This window comes from Equus asinus, chromosome 17, assembly GCF_041296235.1.
Source record: "Equus asinus isolate D_3611 breed Donkey chromosome 17, EquAss-T2T_v2, whole genome shotgun sequence".
Lineage (NCBI taxonomy): Eukaryota > Metazoa > Chordata > Mammalia > Perissodactyla > Equidae > Equus > Equus asinus.
The window spans coordinates 24,767,123-24,792,187 of record NC_091806.1 but is presented as its reverse complement, the minus strand read 5'-3'; the positions used below and the strand labels follow the sequence as shown (position 1 = coordinate 24,792,187).

Sequence of the window (25,065 nt, the reverse complement as noted above, 5' to 3'; positions counted from 1 at the left end):
CTAGGCCCACGACTTCAATAACCCATGAATCTCAAATTTATTTCTCAAATTAGATACAATAGTTCGTAGCATTGTGCATGATCTGACCCAGGTTTTCCTCTCTAGCCCTGCTCTTTCTAATCCACTTTTTTTTCGAACTACACTAGCTTTATGTCAATTCTTCTTATAAGTTTCCTCCTGCCACAAAACTTGGTAAATGGTTTCTTCTTTCTTAAATGATGCCCCTACTTCCCACCCAATTTGCCACTCTTACTTGAGAATTCAAACTAAGTATCATTTTCTAAGGGATGTTTTGCTGAAACTTGGACTATGTTGGGTTCTTCTATATATTCTAATCATTTTTTAAAAAAAAATTAATGATATATGTATATAGATACATATATAAACATATATGTATTTGTCTATCTATCCAAGGCTATATTCCTATTATTACGACAAATAGCACTAGTATCCAAGATTTTTGTTACAGGTACTAAAGGAGACACCATAATAATATATTTTTGAGAATATTAGAATTAAGCTAATTAAATATATGTATATATAGAGAGAGAGAAAGTGAAGAGAGGAGAGTAGTTAAGAGTATCCATTTTACAGTTGCACTTTGAATCTCCATTTTAGCTAACACATTTATCAGCTGTGACTTATAACAAATTATTTAGATGCTCTGATCCTCTCTTATTTGATCTGTGGGAAAATTTTCCTACGTCATAGTATTTTATAAGGAATAATAATATAATGTACGTAGACATTTTAGTACCTTGCCTGGCATGTAATAGGTACCCAAAAAATTTTAGTCACTGTTATTATTATTGCTATCTTTCTACTTGTAATCATTACAGCATCATCAGTCCAAAGTTTGAAAAGTAATTTAATATCCATTATAGGTTTACTCCTCAAAATTGCCCTATGCTGTAAGTAGTGTTTTCATGTCTTAATTGAGGCTCAGAGTCTATGATCTTCCCAAGAGTACATGGGTAGATAGCAGAAAAGTCTGAGCACAAGCCTATATCTGGCTCCAAATCTTGTCTCCCCACTACACTATCTTGTCTCCCAAAGGGAGATACTTCAAGGTAGAGGAGATAGGCATCCCTAAGGAATCAGATAATGATCTCAACACACTCAAACTAAACTGCATATTCATTAATCTCAGGAAACTTTGTGTTTGTTGACATTGACATCAGTTAATATGTCCCCATGATAAAAATGAGAAATCAGTAATTTTAATAAGGCCCTTTGAAATTGATTATCAAATAAACCCACTTTTAGCAATGACAGCGGGGAATTCTGTTGGCAATGAAAAGTTTGGTAACAAGACCCAGAGAGACAGTTTCATCTTCAACATTTAGGCAAACTCTGACTTCAGTTTCCTTTTATTTAATGACCAGCAATTATTTGATTAAAATCAACAGATGAAGAATGGTAGCTACAGAAAATAACTTTTTTCTTAATTTTCCCAGATACTCTGAACTTTTGCAGCCTGACTAGAAATGGAAAGTCTAACCTAAGTGCTTTCATACTACATAGTAGGAACAAGCAATAGGTGCTTGGTAACTTCTAAATTCTGTGGTGAGACACTGTATATTAAACAGTACCAAATAATTTGGAAATATAGTCACAGAATAAAATTTTTCAAATTCAGTGTCTAATACTGTTTTCACAATTAAGGTTTTTGAAATATGCTATACCAGAAGGCCATGTTAGATGCATTAAAGAATACTAATGGATCTTTAATCCTTCCCTTAATAAAGAAATCCGAAAGAGTCAGCAAAGTCCTATTTAATGAAAATAAGATAGAAATATCAAATGTAAAGTATACATACTAGCAATATAAGAATGGCATATGACATGTGTGCACAGTTTGGATGTAGGTGATCGTCAGTGCGTTGCAACCATTAGACAAAGTATTGGTTTCAGTATACCTTCAGAATATGGATTATTAACTGAACTATGATAAAATACTTATAAACTATGGTTTGATTGTTTACTAGAAATAGGATAGGCCACAAAAAATCTCATCACAATCCAAACTTTATATTAAAAGTTATCAAATTAAGTCACTCCAGGAAAAATAAATTAAATAAACTTGCTTGAAAGAATAAATCAAATTTACAGTTTAAAAGTATCAGATAAATAATTGCATATGCATGTGTGTTTAAATAGAAATGTAAGTACTACAAACAAGAGCATATGTAGGGGGCTATTCATGCATAGCCATTAATACCTTTGTAGTTAAACAAGAGAGGTTGAAGCTAGTGACAATAGGAATTAAGAATCAGAAATTGAGTAAAGAAAAAAAACCTAAAGTAAATTCAGCTAGCAATTCAAAATAAAAGGAAAAATAACTCAATAGAAGTCTCTTTTTCAAGTTGCTTTATCTGTAGTTCCTGACATATACAGAGGACTCATAAATTATTGTAATAATAAATGAATAGTTCAGAAAGTTTTTGGCAATTTGAGTCTCAATAGTGCCAGGATTCTTATTTTAAAATGATGTTTCCTCATTCACGTACATTTATTTAATCCTTAATAAAATGGAATAATTAATCTGGCCATTGTTAGCATTCTGACCTCAATTATCTTAATCTCTATCTCCTGCATTCCCATCCTTCTATCCACACTGACTTCAAATAGTCCAGGGCATGCCACCCTTAGGTGTTTGTATTTGTTCTCTATCATGAAATACATTTTCTTAGATTTCTTTACGGCCCATTCTTTTACCCCTGGACACTTTCACATTGGTGAAGTGTGAGAACACTGGAGCCAGATGATAAGGGACCAAATTCTGTCTTTGCCATTACTTGCCATCACAATACTTGGTCACATCCTGTGTCTTGTTTTAATCATCTTTAAAAGAACAATAGTAATCGTAACTGCTTCAAGTGCTGCCCTGAGGATTAAAGGAGTTAAAATGTCTAAAGATCTAGAATTTTTTTCTCAGTATCAGGAATTTTGGACTTTAGTCTGGGTGAAATGTCAATCATTGCAAGATTCTGTGCCAGAGACTGAGATACCCTAATTTACTGTTTAAAAGAATTACTCTGTGTTAAAAATCAACTGAAGAGGGAAAAGGCGGAGACAGTGAACCTAGTGAAAGGATGCTGGATAAGACCACAGAGTAGCATTTTAATTGATAAGAAGTAGTTTGTTGAAGATAGCACAAACCAGAATTTCTAGCAGACTGGGTGTGGAATATGAGCAAGAGGAGTCAAGGGTTACTCTGAGGATTCTGCCTGGAGCAACCATAGGGTTTCCATGTTCTGAGATAAGAAGTGTTTGAGAAGAGCAGGCTTGATTTGGGGAGGGGCAGGGAATTAGGAACTCAGTTTTGGACACTAAATCTAAGATGCTTATTGCACATCCAAGTAAAGATGTCAAGTAGGATGTTGAATATGGGAGTCTAGAATTCAGAGGAGTATACTGGGTTGAAGAGCTGCTTTGGCCATCATTGGCATATGAACAGTTTTAAATGGTATAAAACTGAATGAAATTAACAAATAAAGGAAGATGTATAGATATAACTAGACAAAATGACAAAAAACTGAGCTTGTGGCTCTCTTATGTTTAGAGGTCAAGGCAGAGAGGAGGAACCAGCAATAAAACTGAGAAGGAACATCTAGGAGGAAAACCAGGAGTGTGAGAATCCAAGTGAAGAAAGTTAATCAAGGAATGATAACTCTGCAAATATTGCTGATTGGTTAAATAATGTGACCTTGGTAAGGGGACTTTCAGTAGAAAAAAAGAGGTGAAAGGCTGACTGGAATGATTTCTAGAGAAGTGAGAGGACATGAATTGGAGGCAACAAGTTAACATAAACAACTTTACAAGAAACAATTCTAGAAAAAGACACTTTAGCAATAAGCAAAAAGCTTTAAACTACGCACATTCTCTTATTCAACATTTCTTTTAATATTTTACCCTAACAATACTGGATCATTCTAAACAAATGTTGAATAATAGAATTTGTTGTAACATTGTTTTACTAATTTGAAAAAAAATCACAAAATTTTAAAATAAGAACTGTTACAGGTGTATTAGAAGGCATACTTTGTGAAGAATATTAAATAGTGTGTAAAATCCTGATACATTGCTGGTGAAAAAATGGAAAGTATAAGCAGAAAATTTTCATATAGTCTATGAACCCAATTTAATAAAATGCATAAAAATATGAAGGAAAAAAGAGAAAAAAAAGAGCAATTACTTCTAGTTGATGATTTGTATATGTATTTTAATACTTTTCTCTATATAAAATTTTATAAACAGTATATATACACTTTATTTATATTCTAGAAAAATTTATTTTCTCACAAAAGTAAGGATATATAAAAATGCCCTGGACCTATCAAGGTTTCTAAAACTTCAAATATTTTATGATATATAGAAGCTAGTTGATTTTATTGATTTATTTTAGTAAATTAGGTGATATTTCTAAAGTCTAAGTTAATTGTAAATTAATAAGAAAGAGATGGAGTACATAATTAACAATATCAGGGCAATTAGCTATTTGGACAAACAAATAGCTTAGATATTTGCCTCAGGTCACACAACAGATTCTGGCCATGTAATTTTAGAAAGATAAATGTTAACACTTTAGGATGTAGATAAAGAGGATTTGCTACTGTTTTCATGTCTACACTTAGCAAATAAAAAATAAAGAGGTTTGTCTGCTTTAAAATGTATAACTTCTAGGTATAAAACACACTGTCAGGAAATAGTAAAACAAAAGATTCTATCAAATTCCCTCTGACTAAGAAGGTCAAGAGAAAAAGGACAAATGTAAACAAGAGGTGACAATATATTAGACAAGTTTGAGATATTTGAAATTTTTGCCATTTGTTTTTGCTTTGTTTTGTTTATACAAATTAAATTGGACATTCATAACGAAGGACTAGAGTTTTCATGGTGAGATCATTCTATTTAAAATATGGCCTAATACTACTTCTGTTTGTATAGGGTAATCTTTTTCTAATTGAAACTTTCTAATCACAGTTGCACTCCAGAGGGTCAGTGACCCTGAGGCTGTCATGTCTGGGGAACATTAGGAATTAACTCTCTAAGGAATATGGACTTCACTATATAAAGGGCTATATCATACATTCACATACACTCACTATCCCAGAGAGTCATTGAAAATGACTCTATGGAAATATTCAGATTTTTTTCCACAACCAGATAGGTTAACAGGTAAGGTTGATCATTTCCATAGCACTCCTCTCCCAAATAATCCATAATTTCCCCCATTAAAAAGAAAGTGGGTGGAGCCAGACCCAGTTGCCTAGTGGTTATCTTCATCATGCTCCACTTCAGTGGCTGGGGATTGGTTCCCATCCATGGGCTTACACCACTCTGTTAGCAGCCATGATGTGCTGGTGACTCACATACTAAAAATAAAAATAGAGGAAGATTGGCACACAGTTAGCTCATGGAGAATCTTCCTCAGCAAAAAAATAAAAAAGAAAAGAAAAGAAAATAGATGACCCTCTCTAACTCTGCTCCAACTGAAGCTCATGTCTACACTTAAGAATGAAATAACCTTCTCAAAATAAAGAAATCTCTTTCAACTGAGCCCGAAGACTTCGGCTTCCTTCAGAAGGAGAAGACACATTTTATCTGTTGATAAAACTTGAGAAGCCAATTCCTTTGGAAGAAGAGCATTTGTGTCTGTGAGAGTTGCCTTTCTCTTAGGAGAAAAACTTGATGGTTCAAAAAATGTGTATCAAAGAGACATTCTTAAGTGAAAGTAACATACAAAAATGGGAGCTTGTCTTTTCAAAATTTGAAATTGATGAGGATGTGTGGGAGTTCTATGTTTTTTCTTTTATTATTGATATACAGAGAAGGAAAATCAGTCTGTTTCCAGTGTATAAGCCAAAAAAACACAAAAAACAAAAAAAACTCAATACAAACACTTCCACTAAGTATTTCTAAAACACCCAAGATGATATTTAACATGGAGGACCAAAAGTGGGACCAGACTCAATATGTCTGCAAGTGAGCAAACTCTGCCTGAAGCAATATTTCCTCGTTTCTTCCTTCATTATATTCCCAGAATAGTGAGTTATGGTACAAATAGCTGTGTTAAGATGCCAGTTCAGGAAGACAAGGCAGTTCAAACACCCCTCTCACAAGGTAGGCTTTGACTCCACTCAGAGAAAAGCAAACGGATAAGGAAGAAAATAGTTTCCATGTCAGATTTTATGTACACATATATATGTACATATGTGTGTGTTTTCATATATGCATATATGTATATGTACTATGTTATGTATGTGTATTTGCATATCTGTGTGTATATATTTGTTTTGATTTGGGGGAACAATTAGGTACAAGTTATAGTATTAAGCTGTCAGTACAAGGAGAAGAGAAAATTAAAAGGGCAGACTTTCTGACTCCTCACACCAAACTGTTAAAAAAAGAAAAATTTCCCTTTAGGCAATATGTTTGAGGAGGAAAAGGAATTATTCTTTCTATTTGACACATTTTATTTTTTTTATTTTGATATGCTGGGAGTTTCTTATTCTCTACTTTCTTCCCAAAATTATAGTTAGCTTTTTCAGTTTCAAAAATGGCTAGGGGTACATAATGCCCAGTAACACCATTGCAGGTTGAACATCATAGGACAGAGTATTACTTCCAGAAAATTCTTTCTCTTGTCAAAGAGATTCTACCTTTTGAAGACAGGACGTATACTATTGTTTCACTGAAATTTTACCAGAGATTATAGAAAACACTCTTGATTATAGATGCTGGAAGTAATTAAAATACACCACTATTGAACACTTTAATATAGAGAACTATACCTTTAAAATATCTATATTCTAGCCCTACTATGAGTGCATTTTTTTAATTTTTAGAAAGCAGTATTTGAAAATAAATTAATTACATATGAATTCAAAATTTGCCTGATTCACAAGTGGAAACATTTAATGGCCTCCTTTTTTCTCCCTATTGAATATCCTGCTTAGCTGTAAATTTAGCCTGATACATATTTGTTAAACTACAGTAAAAATATCTATTCAAAAAGACGTAAAATTAGTACACTCAAGTTTTGCTTCACCAAGAAGAAAATAAGGGAGCTGGAAATAAAAATTTTTCTTTTCCTTATCAAGTATAATTTTAGATGATGTAAATATAAAATATTAAATATCTTTACAAACAAAAAAAGATTTTTTGTTTGTTTTTTTATTTTTACTATGCAGCTTTCAGTTGATTTATTTTTATTGTCCCTCAACTTTTGTCCTTGTAAATGTGTAAACAGCTAGAGAGGAGAGTTTGAAAGGGGATGTATTTGTTTGTTCTGATATTCTACTTCAATGAACAATAGTTTTTCAAGCTAAAGCACACAAAAGTTGGTGTCTGATGACAATTCCTGAGTCCCAGTAATTTCTGTCTCACTCTATCTTGTCTTTTTTCAGCATCTGAGGAACTGGAATAGATGACTGAAAGTAATAGCACGAGGGTGATGGAATTCCTTCTTTTGGGCTTTTCAGTCCATAGAGAGATTCAGATCATTCTCTTTGTGATCATTTTGGTGGTATACACTCTAAATTTGGTAGAGAATTTGGGAATGATTTCATTAATCCGATTGGATTCTTGGATTCACACACCCATGTACTTTTTCCTAAGTAATCTGGCGTTTGTAGACCTATTTTACTCCTCATCAACAGCCTCCAAGTTCCTGGAGATCCTCCTGGCCAAGCGCAGGTCTATGTCTTTCTATGCATGTGCAACACAGCTGGGCTTTTTCCTGAACTTCTTGATATGAGAGATGTTCCTTCTTGCAATAATGGCTTATGATCGCTTCTCTATGTGGTGATCATGCCCCAAAAGCTGTGTATACAGCTCGTTCTTATACACCTGTTCTGTTGCTTTGCTCCACACAGTAGTTACTTCCCAACTGGTCTATTGCGGTCCCAATATCATCAGTCATTTCTATTGTGATGACATCCTGTTGATGACCCTTGGCTGCTCAGATATCAGCATCAAAGAAATTTTGATTTTCATCTTTGCTGGATTCAACATGATCAGCATTTTGGCCACTGTCCATATTTCTTTCTTTTGTGGCTGAAACTTTGAGAATCCAATCTACAGAAGGGAGTTGCAAAGCTTTCTCAACTTGTGCCTCTCATCTGACAGCTGTGACTATATTCTATGGGACTCTGATCTTCACGTATCTGCAGCCAAAATCAAACCATTCCCTCCGCACAGACAAAAGCGACTCTGTGTTCTACACAATAGTCATTCCCATGTTGAACCCCATGATCTACAGTTTGAGGCACCAAGAGATAAAAAGTGCCTTGATGGAAGCCATGGAAAAATATAACCTGCCTCTAACAAACTTTAAGTGTCTTGGAACAATGCCTGTTTTGGAACAATTCCACACATAGATATGTTGTTTTTATAATCTTTTGATGGAGTAAATTCATTTTTACCATTCTTTATATGAGTAAAGTTATTTTGTACATAAGTTCTATTTTTCATATAGTCTACAATAAGATGAAATGTTTGAAGGGGTAAAATTTAAATTCTTAACAAATTGCTGCTGTTTGAGTATGTGACACTGATAGCTTTGACCTGGATAGTTCCTATCCAACTGATAATAAGATTTATCTGCTCCTTTCAAAAGTGTTTCTGTTTTGTGAATTAGTGGAGGACAGAGAAGGAGTCAAGGAAGGTGATGAAATAACTTTCTTGTCCATCCTCCTGTCATTTTATGCTATAGCCTGCTCCTCAACTGTACCCTGTCTATTAACCTTCATTCCTCACTCCTCCTCTGATCACCACTATATTCATTAGTGATGACTCCCTGAAATTGCATTATTATTATGTCCTTTAAAATGTTATTTTTCACTATGCAGATCTGAGAGACAGGATTAGTTTTTGGAAAGCCATATTCCCTTTTATTACCCTATCAAAGCGAAAAAGCAAACTTATCCTTAAATTCCCTTAGCAAAGCTATGCTCTATAATGGTCCTTTGAAGTTTTGGTGATATGAAGAAATTACAGTGGACTTGGAGACAGGAAGGTATAGCCTAGAACCAAGTGATAGATATGGTTGCTGTTAGATTCCAAGAATGTAGCTCAATGTTGGGTGATTATAAAGCAACATAATCTAAAACCCACTTAAACCTTCAACTGTGATGTAAAATCTTTGTTTTTTTCACTTATAAATTCAAATGTTCAACGTATACCCTGTGCTTGATATTGTGTGCCATCCGTAGACAGCAAAAACAAACACATTCTCTTCCTGATAGTGCTTAATAGTCTGGTAGAAGGGGCATATATCCATCAAATAATTACAAAAATAATTGTTTAATGTCAATATGAGTTAGTGAGACTCAGAGAGAGCTAAAGTGTCAAAGAAGGGTGATTAAGACAGCTAATGTGCAAACAAGGCAAAAATTCCAGTAGCATGAGCTAGTAGCCACAAGTACCTTGTGGAGTCCTCCAAGTGTAGGAGAATTCCATCAGGCCCTTAGGAGAACAAGGGCACATGTGGAGTAAGGCAGTACTAATTTGGAAAAGAAATGTCTTAAGCCTGTTAAAAATAAATAAGGGACAAATTGTCAATCTTGATCCTTTTCCTTGTGAAGTCCACCAGACTCTAGTGTAAATATCACTTCTGCCTCATCGGTCTGCCAAGGTGTCATGAAATGCTTAAGTGTGGCTTGTATACAGAGTTTAGGCTTTCAATCTGACATACTTAGTTCCTGGGATACTGCAGGATGAATTTATCTTCTACAATTTTTCACTCCTAGTGTCTAATATGACCCCTATAATTACTCTGAATGATGGTGGAAAAATGAGTGAACGAGTCAGCAGGCAAACCAAATGAACACAATTTAGACTGTTTTCCTGCTTACAATGACCCTTCCCCTCTGAGAATCTCCCTCCTCACAGAGGGGGAATGTGACATCCATTGTTGCACTAGTGGCTCTATCCCTAAAAGCACAGTACACTGGAGTGGTTACATGACTGAGGACCAGCCAATCAGATGTCTTTCAAGGGAATTTGAACTTGTAATCTTGTAATTCTAGTGAGTCTCAACTGATCACTTAATCTTAGGTCAAGTGCATTCTGGAGCTGAGTTTTCCATTGTAGACTTCCCTGTGCACTGAGAAACAGAAAGCTGGTCTGTAGAGAAAGAAAAATAAATTTACACGGGAGAAATCCACTTTGACTCAAAAAACGAAAGAGTGTAGCTATCTTTGTTTCTAGTGTCCAAGACCCAAGTACTGATCTTGTGAAGCCTGGTTGCATTTCCTGCTCTTGAGTCTTGTAACATACCACCGTGATTTTATTGAAAAATAAAAACAAAAATACAATCTTGACATTTATTTTTATTAAGCCATTTTGAGTGGTTTATGTGGGTTTTTTAAAATAATTTTTTGAATAACTGTTAGTTCACAACCTCAGGAGTTTCCCCAGTGAAATCTGAAACTGAGCTCCCTACAAAGAGTGCAACGAGAAACCAAAGAAAGAGACAGACCACTCCAGATTGGTAGGTAGCAGCTTTAATAAGCAAGGGAACTTACATATGAGGCTTGTCTTGGGTGACTGCAAGATGAGGAGATATCCACACCAATCCACCAGAATCTTAAATGTTTATACAGAAGCCTTAACTAGGTTCAGTCACATACCATACAGATGGTCTCAACGACATCTTACTCTCTCAAGGCTATGTCCTTGGAGCAGTTCCCACTGTGGGAATGGTGAGTGGAACATACAATCCAGGACAGTGGAGCAGGTGAGGAGCCTCTTATTTCCCAGGTCCAACTGGAGGGTCAACTGGCAGTCTCATCCTCTGGATGACCTCCTCTAAAAATGAGGCAAGTAGATGGTGAATGGATTCTAAAATCAATGTAGTGATCAATGTATTGAATTATAAGTCTGTGTTACTATGACCTATGCACTGTAATAGGTATCAGAATGGATCTAGAGACCCAGGAAATGCATTTTGTTCATTTGACAAGCAAGTCATAAACAATAAACAATGAACAAATATGAACAAAGTGAACAATGGACAAAAAGAACTTTATTATCAAATGAACAAAATGAAGCCATGCTGTTGGTACATGCCAGGGTTACTATAAGCCCTTTCTTATCATGAGCTGACTCCCTCTTTTTATTCTGTCATTCCTGATTTCATCTTACCAAAAGGCTCACAATTCAAACCCAGGTATGACCAGTGATCAACATCTGTCTGCATTCAAGCTATGGTACCTCAGTGAAATAGAAAGAAGCTAGCTCTTGGAATCTTATGATCTTGAGTTCAAACCTAAGCTTTATCACTCCCAGCTAAGTGACATTAGATAATGTCTCTGTCTTCTTCTTCAAAACCACCTGTGAGTGGTGGGAAAAAGATGAAAAGTTGCTTTGACATCATTCATTTCTGGGTGAGTGGTACTCATAAAGCTCAGGAGCTCAAAGTTGGTTCTATTCTAGATTTTTAGTTCCTAGAACAATGCAGGAAGCACATTGGATATCTGTGTTCTCTCCAAATCCATTTGAATATTATATGACTAATATTAACCAATAGTATAACAACAGAGACTTTACAACAGATGTACTGAATTTTCAGTCTCACTTGAATCAATTTAATAGTCTTGGATAACTGCAGAAATTATTGAACTCTAAAAAAATGAAAGTAGGGTATCTATAAACCCCATGGGAAGTAGTGCCTGATAGGCAATTGTATCCCAAGAGTTTTCTGGTTTCCGCATTTATAAACATATACAGAATTGTATATATATATATATATATATATACAATTGTATATTATATATGTGTGTGTATATATACACAATTATATATAATATATACATATATTGTACTATATAATGTGTATACTCTAACTATATATGCACATATATGATAGGTAGAGAGTGTATTTGTGTAAAATTGTGGTGACTTTGTCACAGGGTTGTGTTTTCTGTCTTTTAGTTATTGTTATGCTTTATGATTGCTCCTGCATTGGCATATCACATTTATTATTTGGTTAGCATATTTTTCTTAAATTGACTCACACTTTATTTAAATAAATTTGAAAGCTAAACTTTATATAACCACTGCAAATGATAAAAATGTGTCAATTACCATAAATAGAAAATAACAAAAATATAAAAACTCAATCATTTCAATTAATTAAATGTCTGTGTACTATATAAAATTACACCATGTATAGCATTTTGGGAAATACTGGCAAAAGAAATTACTGTATAGAAGTAAATCAGAAGCCTGTGCTAACCAGGTTAGCTGAAGTCATTCAAATTACTTTTGTATGGATTTCATGGTTAAGTTTAGATTTTAGGTTTATGTGAAGACATCAATATTGACATATTGAACTATGTATTTCAAAAATTATTTTTATATCTGCCTCATTCTACCCCAACACCACCATTAAGGCAACAATGAGCTGTTTTAAGTGGATACAAATGGTATAAATTCTGGAGAGAATGCAAAGTGTTACAAATATGACTTTCCCGCTCTTAAGCTGATTTCTTTTTTGTGGGAGCAGGCACCATAGCAGAGAAACTAATCTTGGAAGTCATGATTGTCAAGTGCCAAGGGCACAAACTCGAGAAAGGAGAACATCTTTGTTGCTGTTTTTTTGGTTTTGCTTGTTTCATAATTCCAAATCATAACATTAAATATGTAAGAGAAGAGCACAGAGGTTATATGATAAACTGAAAAGTAGGAAAGAACTCAGAATGATAAAAGAACCATTTCCCTGACCACAAGTAGTAAAGTCTCAACCTGAGATTGGCAGGCAGTATGAGTAGGGTTTAAAGTTATTGAATCTTTGAAAAGGAATCTTGCACCCCCCCTTCTGGGGAGCATACCAGAATCAGGTGAGATTGTTGCAAAACCACACAGCTCCCAAAAGAACATTCAGATAAGTTTGAAAAAGAGGAAGGATGATAGCTTACCTTCTCAGGGTATAGCCCTGGAGACTAACAAAAAGCCTCATAGGAACACCAGAGTTCCAACAAAACGGTAATGTATTAGCTTTATCAACCTGCCTTAACAGAGTACTGCAAAGCAGATGGCTTAAAACAAAAGAGATTTATTCTCTCACAGTTCTGGAGTCTAAAGTCTGAAATCCACTTATTGGCAAGACCAGGCTCCCTCTGAACCTCCAGGGTGGGATCATTCCTCGCCTCTTCCAGGTTCCGGTACCCCCAGGCACTCCTTCGTTTGTGGCAGCACGAATCCAACCTCTGCCTCTGTCTTCACATGGCCATCTTCTCTCTATGTCTGTCTCCAAACTTCCTTCTGCTTATAAGGACATCAGGCATATTGGATTAATGGCCCACCCTACACCAGTATGACCTCATCTTAACTAATTACATCTGCAATGACCTTATTTCCAAATAATGTTATTATGAGGAACTTGGGGTTAAGGCTTTAACATACCTTGTTTGAGGACACAAATCAAGCCATAATAAGCAACAATAGCTACAGATGTACATTGGCTAAAATGTTTGATGGAAGCTCACTTAGTCTACACCTACAAACACATTACAAAGAAAATGGCTAAGAATTATTAAGCCTAAGAAAGAATCTTGTAAGTATCTGAAAATTCTAGTAGAAAGAAGTGTCCTATAAGTTGGGACAAAAGGGATTCATAGCCAACTAATGTGACAAGTGGAGACTGTGACAAGTCCAAGGACTGATCAGGCAGTGAGGCAAAAAAGATATAACCTAATATCTACGACCAGAAGGTTGAGTTTTTATCTCCTTCTGATTTATACAGATCATCAGATGCACTTCACTCAATACCAGAATAGGCAAGCATCTGAGGAGACCTGATGGTCCTCAAAGCAAAATTTGCCTTAGAAATTAGTAGATGCAGAGGTCAGATGCCCAGGCTCATGTTTCTGGAAGCTATTATAAGAACTCTTGGAGGGAGGATTAAGATTTTGGCTAAGCGCTATCACAAGGGAACCCCCAAAATATCTTGACTTAATAAGATAGAATTTTATTCCTTTCTCAGGCAACAATGTGAGTGAGAGGTTTGGGTAAAGCAATTAGACTCAATATATGGCTTCCATATATGAGTCTAGGGCAACCACTTCAGTGACAACATTTTCAAGTGGGAAGGGGGAGGAAAACGTCCAGATCTAGTAGCTTTGACCTTGAGGAGATGACCCTTAGGTCGTATACATAACTTTCTATTGAGAGCTCATTGCCGACATTTCATAAAAAGGTCATATACTTGGCCTGAAGGGAAGATGGGAACTGTGGTCAATAGCTGAGTGGTCAGTGCTTTATTGCCAGAAGCAAAAATGAAATAGCAGAGACTAAGGAATATCTGCCATAAGGATTCCAGAAAATATGATCTTAGAATGTCAGGTTATATTGTCAGTCTCAGTGAAAGCAGTTGCTCCTTGAGCAGCCCTACACTTTGCTCCTGACATTAACACTTTAGAAGCCAATGTGGGTGGTTCAAAATCATAAAAAAAACTTTGTTAACATAATTTCTAATGCAAACCAATGGTACCCTTTCTTCATGCTCAGCATCTAAAGTTACGAAGGAGAACTCTCCTCCCCCTACCACCATCTGCCTCTCTTCAGATCTATTTAAGGGGTAGTTGCCCACAGTTAATTAGTAAATTAGCCAGAGTAACAATACTCTGCGTGAATTAGTCTATCTTGCCAGTGGTTTTACCACGACTGTATGCTACTTCTCAGTCCTCCTTCACATCCTCAATTGTACATCCCCTTTAATTGGATTAGCAATTACCCAAAAATAAACTCACTCATCAGGAATAACTTCTAATATCCATTTTCCTTTATCCTGGTAAGTAAGCAAGAGTAATCAAGGGTAGACAAATTTTTATTCTACCTGTAGCATGAATGGAAAGTAGATTAAGTATGCTATAGATGCACCAATCTAGATAAATGGAACAGTAATCTTTGGAGGATTCTCAACCAAGCCCAAATGGGATACTATTTTGAACTATATTGATCACATCTGAATGCATGATCAGTATAAGAGCACTTAGTTAAACAGTGCTTCTAACCTGGTAGATCCACTCTAGGCACTGAAAGTTCGATTTAAGTTGCTAAGTAAAGAACCAAAGAATGTAGCATTAGTGAGAAGAAACTGGAATCAAACAAGAGTTTCAAATCATTTTCAACAAAAGGTTTAACAGGACAATGTAGTATGGCCAAAGGTCAGATTTTAATATCAGAAAATTCATACCAGTTCATTTTTTTATTATGAGGAGGAGAGGAAGCAATTTGTCAGAGATATTTCACCCTTTTAACATCAAGAAATGTATATCAGAATCCAAACCTGGGAATAGAATTAGGATAATTAAATGGATTATTAAAAGATAAACATTGTTAACTATTGAACAATGCATACTCAGGACAAATCTTGTGATTGTATTGAGAAAATAGTTAAAGATTCTGAATACAATTTTATTTTCAAAAATCCATGTATACATAAGCATTACAGGACAGTTTAGGTAAATCAGGGTCCATCAACATCCTGTAGTCATGGAAAAGAGTTGAATTCTTATTCTTTTTCTCATGAAATTATGTATTTCACGAGAAATCTAGGTCAAGCAGCATGTGTATATAGAAAATATTCTAGGACGTCATGTTTGACTCTAAAAAGGGTACCTGAAAATTATCATTTCTTTATCTAAACTTATTTATAATTTCCTCAGTACAATTTTAAATACATTGTGAATAACACTAATATGTCAGTTACAATAATATGATTATATATGTAGGATAAAGCAGGCTTAGTAATTAGAGTCCATTCATGGGATAAAGCTTTAGGGTGTTAGATCGGACCTTTTACTGTTTGTAAGTGTTGGCTTTAGAAAGTCCTTCTTCAGCTAGAACTTTTACAATAGGTAGCAGCATCGTATAAAAATATCTATTGCAGTTTCACTGCCCCAAGTTTGCTTTGATGATTGCTTTATTGACAGCCTCTTTTACATCCTTGTTTCTCAAACTGTAGATCATAGGATTCAGCATGGGGATCACTGTGGTATAAAACACAGCCACCATTTTCCCCTGCTCCACAGAATCTTCAGTGGGTCGTCTTAGATACATGAATATCAGAGTCCCATAAAACAGGCTAACAGCTGTCAAGTGGGACCCACAAGTGGAGAAGGCCTTTCTCCTCCCATCAGCAGAGGGCATGCGTAGCACAGCTATTACAATGAGAGCATAGGAGGTGAGGAGCACTGAGAGAGAATATGTCAAACTAATTCCAGCAATAACAATCATCGTGTATTCTTTGATGTGGACACCCCCACAGGCAATCTTGATGAGAGGAGGGTCTGCACAATAAAAGTGGTTGATTTCAAAGTTTCCACAGAAGTACAAGCCATATGTCCACAGTGTGCATATTAGACTCACAGAGAATCCGTAGACATAAGGTACAGAGATGAGTCGAACACAGACAATCCTGGACATTTTACTGCCGTAAAGTAGAGGTTTGCAGATGGCCATGTAGCGATCAAAGGCCATCACCGCCAAGATATAGACCTCCACGTGGACAAGGGCAATGAAAAAGTGACACTGCACCAAACACCCAACATAAGAAATGGTTTTTGTCTCTGATAACAAGTTTTCCAGCATTTTGGGGGTGACATTGGAAGACAAGCACACATCCACAAAAGACAAATGACTCAAGAAAAAGTACATAGGGCTCTGAAGCTGGGGACTGATGCTGATCAAAATGATCACACCAATATTCCCTAACAGAGTGATCATGTAAACCAGTAGGAACACCACAAAAAAGAGAACTTTAAGCTTCTGATGACTGGTCAACCCCAGAAGAATAAATTGTGTCACATCCGTGAAATTTGGCATTGCCTTCACATAAGCTCAATGTGTATTGCCTAAGGACAAATAAAAAGCATGAATGTCTTTGTTCTATTCTTGAAACTTTTTTTTTCTACCAATTACTTCTCTGCTTTCTTTCTTTTTATTTTTTGAAGATTGGCACCTGAGCTAACATCTGTTGCCAATCTTCCTTTTTTTCCTTTGTCTTCTTCTCCCCAAAGAGCCCCAGTACATAGTTACATATTCTAGTTGTAGGTCATTCTCGCTCTGCTATGTGGGATGCTGCCTCATTGTGTCTTGATGAGCAGTGTTAGGTCTGTGCCCAGGATACAAACCGGTAAAACTCTGGGCCACCAAACGGAGTGCATGAACATAACCACTCGGCCATAGGACTAGCCCCTTCTGGAAAATTTTGAGTCACACTTATCATTATTATAATTCAAATAATTAAAAAATCAATGCAGATTTTACACAATGTACAAGATGAGACTATATAAGCATAATGTTATGTTTAATAAGTCTCATAAGTAGTTACAATCAAAGTTTATCAGTTTTCCATCAGTAAAATAGGCTATTACATTCATTGCTAATGTATATTATTAAAATTAGACATTTCTATTTTGCTAAATTATTACAATATGATATCATCACAGAGCTCAAATATGATCAAAGCCAGACTAAGCTTTGTCAGTGGTAATTGGTGTTACAATTTAGTTATCGACATAATTATCCTCCATGATGCCACATATGATATCATATGCTTTCAACATATGAAATCCCTAGTCATCTTATTTTGTTTAGCTAAACATTATGCTTGTTTGATTGCTACTACACTTAGAGGTAATAGGATTTAACATCACAGGCTCTGTCACTTGTAAACTACAAGTGGCTCAATCACCTAGCACATACTATCAACATTATGTCAATAGATAAAGGTCATGAGGCAAAGTTTAGGTGAAAGGTTTTTTTTTTTCTTTCTGATTTTTCTCCCCCAACCCCCCCACCCCCAGTACATAGTTGTATATTTTAGTTGTGGGTCCTTCTAGTTGTGGCACGTGGGATGCCATCTCAACGTGGCCTGATGAGCAGTGCCAGGTCCATGCCCAGGATCTGAACCAGAGAAACCCTGGGCTGCCATAGTGGAGTGCAGGAACTTAACCACTCGGCCACAGGGCTGGCCCCTAGGTGACGTGTTTTAACAACCACTGTGTCAGTTCAGGTTTCTCTGGTTTTCAGAAGCAATCAATTCAATTTCTAATTATTGTATTCAAATTTAATGTCACTACAAGGAAAATGTTCCTCTCCAATATTTTCTCCTTTTAATACACTTCCCCAGTTTACTTCTTCCAAAAAGTAAAAACTTGACATGGATCTTAAGGATGTGTCTGCAGGATTAGAATCATCTTGGGAATTTAAATTCTCAATAGGAACAGTGTTTGAGGAATGCAGCACTGATTTATAATTGGGCTTCTGTTTATACTTGCTTATAGTAAGTCATATTATAAACATTAAAGGCAATTATATGTCAGATATATTTGTTATATATAGAAATATTCTAAATTTTGGAAATATGAAGATAAGATATACAAGATTCTGGTTTGCATCAGGATCTCTTCTTGTTAAAAAGAAGTAAGTAATAAACAAATATACAAATTAGATACCTTACAGAGTGGAGCTGCTATGAGAAAGCTATAGCCTGCTAGTAAGATAAGGAATAAAGGGAGGTGAGGTGCAGACAGAGTGATCAAAGAAGATCTCTCTGAAGAGATGGTTTGAGTTAGTGAGAAGAGCCCACTATGCAGACATATGAAGGAAGATGGGAATGCAGATGCAAAAGCTCAGAGGAGGGAATAGTAGCTTGGCATGTTGAAAAAGAGTGCTGCTTGAGATATTCCTTTATATATTAAAAAGTATATGAGCTCTGATTCTATCATGACACCCTCCAATTAGTAGCATAGTGAATTTGGGAATTTAATTAATCTCTATGAACTATTTTTCACCCCTAAAATGCTTAATACAGAAATTAAATATACTATACCTAATATAAACTGAATGTATAACATAATAGACACTAAAGTTTTAGCTCTGAACTAAGCTTCCCTTTTCTATAGATTTCCAATGGTACTATTATATTGTTTTAAGTATAAAACAATAATAAAAAAGCATCAAGGCATCTAAAAAGCATAAACTAGTACCTCTCCAATTTTATTTCATGTATAATGTGTGTATTTCTCCTCCTTACACATAATTATTAGTTCTGTGGTAGTGTCCTTAGTCTCATTTATTTTGAAAGTCTTAAACTGTCCAGCTTGTTTGATACCTTTAACAGATATTCAGGAATATATTCACTCATATGATTTTTTTAAAGTATACTGATATTTAGATAAGCTTCATATATCACATTACAATATTCCAGTATTATTAAAACGATCCAAGAAAGATTACTGTAGGGGCAACAGTTTCAACTTTATAATATTAGTAAGAACAGCTAACTTTTATTGAACGCTTACTAAACATTTGCATGTGGAAGTCCTATGATACAGGTTCTATTAGCATCATCACTTTACAAAAGAGGAAACTGAAGCACTGAAAGACTAAGAAGGTCTCCCTGGGTCAGTTGTCTGCTATGTGATGAGATTGGGATGCAACACAATTAATTTTGACTCCAGTCTTGTACTCTTAATAACTTTATATTGCTGGTCTTTTGATAACCTATTTTGCTATTCTATGTCTTTATGTTTAAATTTCATTTTGATTATCCTCCAAGACACAAGAAAGTTGTTCTTCTAGTATTTCATCTTTGAGGCTCTAGGATAGCATTGTGTGACCCTGAAACAGGCTGAACTACAGAGATATTGGACCACTTCCTCTCCCTACTCCCTGAAGTTTAGGTATCCCATAAACTTGAGATCAGGTAACCAAGTGACTTCTGAGTTAGAGCCAATTTATCATAGACATGTGCATCACTTATCAAGGCAATTGAGAAGATAGAATGTATAATTTACAAATAAGGAACTCTATTTTTATCAACCTTTCAGGAATTTCTCTTGAAGCAAAACAGTGAAGATATAATTACTGGTCCAATTAGTCCCACTGATGCAATATCTTCAACTCTATTCACATGGATTTTAAAACAACAATATGAACATCAACAGTCTTGGTAGAGAAGAGTCAAAGGGTAAGAAATGAGGAATAAAAAATTTGCAAGTCATGTTTGCTCGTAACAATGAGCTTGTAACAAGCTCATTCTCATGATGTTTTGAATAAAAAAAACTCTGGATAGAAATAAGAATATTTCCCAGTAATATAATTCCACACAAAAAAACACTGTGATAATGAATAAGTCTACAAATAAGGTCTCAGTCTTCTCTTCAAAATATAAATAAAAATTAAAAGATTTCACTGCATTCATTTGTACTGTAAACCATATACAATTTGTACACCTACCTTCGGCAAAAGAGAACAGCAGATCAAAATTTCTCACTATTTATAACTGAATCTTCAACATGAGAACATTGAGAGCATCTCCTTAAGCAACTGTCCAGGTAATTATGAAAGAAATACTGATTGAAATTCTAGAAATATCTCAGGGGTAGGAGGAGTTAAGGAGTGTTAATTGGAAGAATAATTCTTGTAATAAAATTATGAAATCTAAATTCTTGATGTCATGGAATAAACTCTTACCTTCACACAAATTCTTACCTGTTTCATTCACACTCAACAGTTATGCATCTCAGGAAAATATTCTTGGTTTGCATCACATGCAATTTTGATCAGTCACTTTCTTTTCTGTTGTGCTACAGTTCCAATGAGCAGCGTCTGTCAGGATGTACAATCACACAATTCATGCCTTATGCTCCTCATAGTTTTTTTTACAGTTGTCAGATACCTCGACAGTGTAAATCACCTGGGAACATCTAGGGAGAATGAGTACAAGTAGAGGTCATTGGTGAAGTAGTCGATTATAGTGAACAATTTGTCTCGCTGAATTTAGGCTTTTCTGGGGGTCAGTAGAGAATTGACTTTGAAGTCAGGCAGATCAGGAATCAAACCTTGGCTCCCCAACTTCAACCACATGACCTTGGGTAAGTAACAATTCTCAGCATCAATACTCATCACTAGAACGGGGAAACTACTATCTTACAGTGTGATGTGAGGATCTCCAATAATATAGATGTGACTCTCAGCACAATTCCTATCCCATATGCAACACTCAAAAAAATTGAAATTATTTGTGCAGTTTCCCCACAAATCAGTTTACAATTTTATGACCTGACAACCTCTATAGTATTGTGATTAATATTATCATTATGTTGAAGAAAAAAATAATTCATATGTTAAATAGTGATGAGGTTAAGATTCTCAACCCAGTTTAGGTAGCTAGTAAGTTAAAGAACGAGAGTGCCAACCTAGATTGTTATAACTCCAAATTATATACGAATTACATTTATTTAGTCTGGAAGATTGCGGGAAAAAATTATACACAGGCAAAGTTTTCCTCTGCATTCTTCAGCCACCAAGTACCCAGAACTTATGAGTCCCTTCTCAGTTATTATGGAGAAAGTCCATGAGGTGACCTCATTACCACCAGGGAATTCTGATGTAATATGCACTCACCCAAGGAAATGTGCATCTGAAAAAAAGAAAGTGTGTGTGTGTGTGTGTGTGTATGTCAGAGAGAGCAAGAAATAGAGAGATTGACAGAAAGAGATAAATATGCTTTATGGTTAGCTGTTGGAGATCCTTAAATGTAATGAAGTTGAAAGATTTAGAAATAAATGTAACAATAAGGTCTATGTTTAAAAGTATTTTATGGAAATATTCTGAATTTTTAGCAAATGGCTAAATTGCTTTAAGTTCTGGCAAGGAATTTAGGCTGATGGAAATATGAGCCAGAAGAGAGCTCAAAGATCAGAGAGTACAAGCCAGAAGTTAAATAGATGAAGTGCAAAAAGTGACTTCTCCAAGGTCACCAACAGATTAATTTGAAATTTGGAAACTCAAACCAGAAACAGGGTTTAAGCATTGACCTTGGCATCATAGATCTTGATGTTACACTCTCCAAAATCTAACTAAATAACTTTCCAAAACAGTAAGCAGAGAAAGGATTTCACATACGAAAATAAAGAGATAACAAAGGTCGTCCAAATCTACCTGCTAACAAACTATTAAAATGCTTTAAAATTTTATTTTGAATTCTTATCACACACACACAAATTAACTATATCTGGTGATAGATGCTAACTTAGAATTATGGTCGTGATCCTTTCTCAATGTATACAAATATTGAATTATTATGTTGCACAGCTGAAAATAATAAAATGTTATATGCCAATTATATCTTAATAAAAATTTTTAAAAAGTATTTTGAAATTTACTAGTCATCAGCAAATAATTTGACATTTCAAGAATTCCTCAATATGTGGTTTTATTACCAAAACAAATAACTTTTATCTCATCTCAAAAGTAACGTTAAGCATGTTAGCTCTTAAATTCTTTAGGGAGCTTAAATTTTGCAACCATAGACACAGGAATATAATTTAATCTAAAATAGAATGTGTGACATGCAAATAGCTTTAAAGTGTTGCCCAATACATATGTGTGTATATGAAAATAAGTTCATATTTATTTCTAGTTTCTCTTGAGGAAAATAAAAACTCAAAACCAGACAAAAAGAATGCTTTATTCCCATATTGCATCAATTTTGTTCTATAGATGTTTCTTGGCAGATAAATTTGTAATTAATGAAATGTGTAATTTAAATGTGTGTATTTCATTTCTTTACTTGTCTTCTACAACAAAATAAAAGATCATCTATGTATATATATGTATGAATACACTTTTGTGTGTATGTATGCAAATATTTATTTATTTGTCTGGGGACACAGAGACCAAAGGAAGTCCAAGTGACAAAATTGTTGCCTCATGCTTGTACTTCCTAAAAATGAAGATCAAGTGTGAATCAAATTATGTTAATATATTATGGCAGGACATGTCATTTTTTAACAACAAATAGGCCATTCTAAATGCTTTATTTCTTTCAAATACAAAAATTATTTAAAAATATTTAAGTTCCATATCTTAGTAGCAGATGCGCAAAATGTAATTTATTAAGTGGAATCTGGAGAACTGCACTTTCAAAATGGCACGTCTATCCACTAATTCTACCCACTCTTCAGTAAGACTGAAAACACTTTGGTGGGGGCACGTGTGAAGTGCACAATTCAGTCCCTGGCAACATTGCAGTTGAAACATGGTGGTTACTGGAATCTGTAAAAGAGAGACACTTACCATATTGTGTCTTGTAAACACTAAAAATGTAAAAAAGAATTAAACACAATAGCATTGCTATTTCTAAAGCAATACTCTCAGTATAGACCCAGCCTTCACATTGAAAGAAGCCTTAAACATTAAACAATCTCATAACCATTAGACAGATGGCTATTTTCACGGCCTCATGCCAGATGACTAAATGAAATATATTATTACTTTTCTGCCCCAAATTATTCTCTAAGTGGGGAAATTCATAAGTATTTCCCAAATTCTTCCACTTCATTTTTTTTTTTTTGAGGAAGATTAGCCCTGAGCTAACATCTACTGCCAATCCTCCTCTTTTTTGCTGAGGAAGACTGGCCCTGAGCTAACATCCATGCCCATCTTCTTCTATTTTATGTATGGGATATCTACCACAGCATGGCTTGACAGGTGATGAATAGATCCGTAACCGAGATTTGAACCAGTGAACCCTGGGCCACCGAAGCAGAATGTGGGAACTTCACCACTGCACCACTGGGCCAGCCCCTCATCCACTTCATTTTTGAATAAGAAAAACAAAAGCTTTTTGTTCCAGCTAAATATTTGAAAAATTTCAATTAGTGTACTGTGAGCTTTAGTTCAAATAACCTTTTCAATTAATTAACATTTTTAATTAATCCTGTACTTACATCAAGAATGGGGTAATGTCTTTTTTTCTCTAAATTTGAGACATTCTTTGTAGATGAGCAATAATCAGTCACCAAATAAATACTTATGAAACAGAGAAGACAAAATTAACTCAATTTTATTTTGTTAAACCTGCTCTGGTGATCATTTTCTTCATGGCTTCTTTCACATCTCTGTTCCTCAGACTGTAAATCATGGGATTCAACATAGGGATCACTGTGGTATAAAATATAGTGACCATTTCCCCTGTTCTACAGACTCCTTTGTGGGATGTCTAAGATAGATAAAGATAAGAGTTACATAAAATATGATGACAGCTGTCAAATGGGACCCACAGGTGGAAAAAGCCTCCCGCCTTCCTTCTGCTGAGTGCATCCGTAGAATAGCAATGAGAATGAACAGATATGATGCGATAATTATACTCAGAGAATATGTGAAGTTAATGCCTGCAAGTATTATCATTGTATATTCTTTTACAAAGGTCCCAGCGCAGGCTATTTTGATGAGAGGTGGGTCTGCACAGTAGAAGTGGTTGATTTCAATTTCCCCACAGAAGTACAAGCCATAAGTCCATAATGTTGTTGCCAGACTAATCAGAAAACCATATATGTAAGGGAAAGAAATCAATTGAATACAGACAACCCTTGACATTTTGCTGCCATAGAGCAGAGGGTTTCCAATTGCCACATATCTATCAAAGGCCATCACAGCAAGAATAAACATTTCCACATGGGCAAGGGCAATGAAGAAGAAACACTGGATTAAACAACCAGCATAAGAAATAGTTTTTGTCTCTGATAAAAGGTTTTCCAACATTTTAGGGATGACATTGGAAGAAAACCATGAATCAACAAATGACAAATGACTGAGGAAAAAGTACATGGGACTGTTAAGCTGTGGACTGAACTTAATTAACATGATCATGCCCACATTACCCACTGGTTATAAGACAGACCACCAGGAAAATGAAGAAGAAGAGAACTTGCCATTCCAGATGGCTGGTTAGTCTCAAAAGAATAAACTCTGTCACATCAGTGAAATTGAGCATTTTCTCAGTTCTAAATCAATATTACTTCCAAATTCTGTTGACAACTAAAAGGAAATCAATTTTGAAATCAAGTATTGCCTATTTATTAATGTATATCTCTATCCCTACTTCTTTTCATTGTTTTCTTTATTGAATATTTGACTGCACTTTGGCATTCTTTTCAGCAAATTGTTTCTGAATACTTGGTAGGTAACAGACTCTTTAAAGGATACTAAGATGAGTAAATACATAGGGCTTATTACACATCCGTTAGACAAAATATTGTG

At 35.1% G+C, this 25,065-nt stretch overlaps 1 protein-coding gene and 1 pseudogene across 1 annotated transcript; both read right to left on the bottom strand.

Moving 5' to 3' along the window:
* Positions 1-15,903: 15,903 nt before the first annotated feature.
* LOC106844055 (olfactory receptor 5M9-like) lies at positions 15,904-16,836 on the bottom strand. Its single transcript, XM_070487333.1, has one exon. The coding sequence runs from the start codon at positions 16,834-16,836 to the stop codon at positions 15,904-15,906; it is 933 nt and encodes a 310-aa protein (XP_070343434.1).
* Positions 16,837-23,869: 7,033 nt separating this feature from the next.
* LOC139040734 (olfactory receptor 5M3-like) lies at positions 23,870-24,799 on the bottom strand (annotated as a pseudogene).
* Between the last annotated feature and the right edge of the window lie 266 nt (positions 24,800-25,065).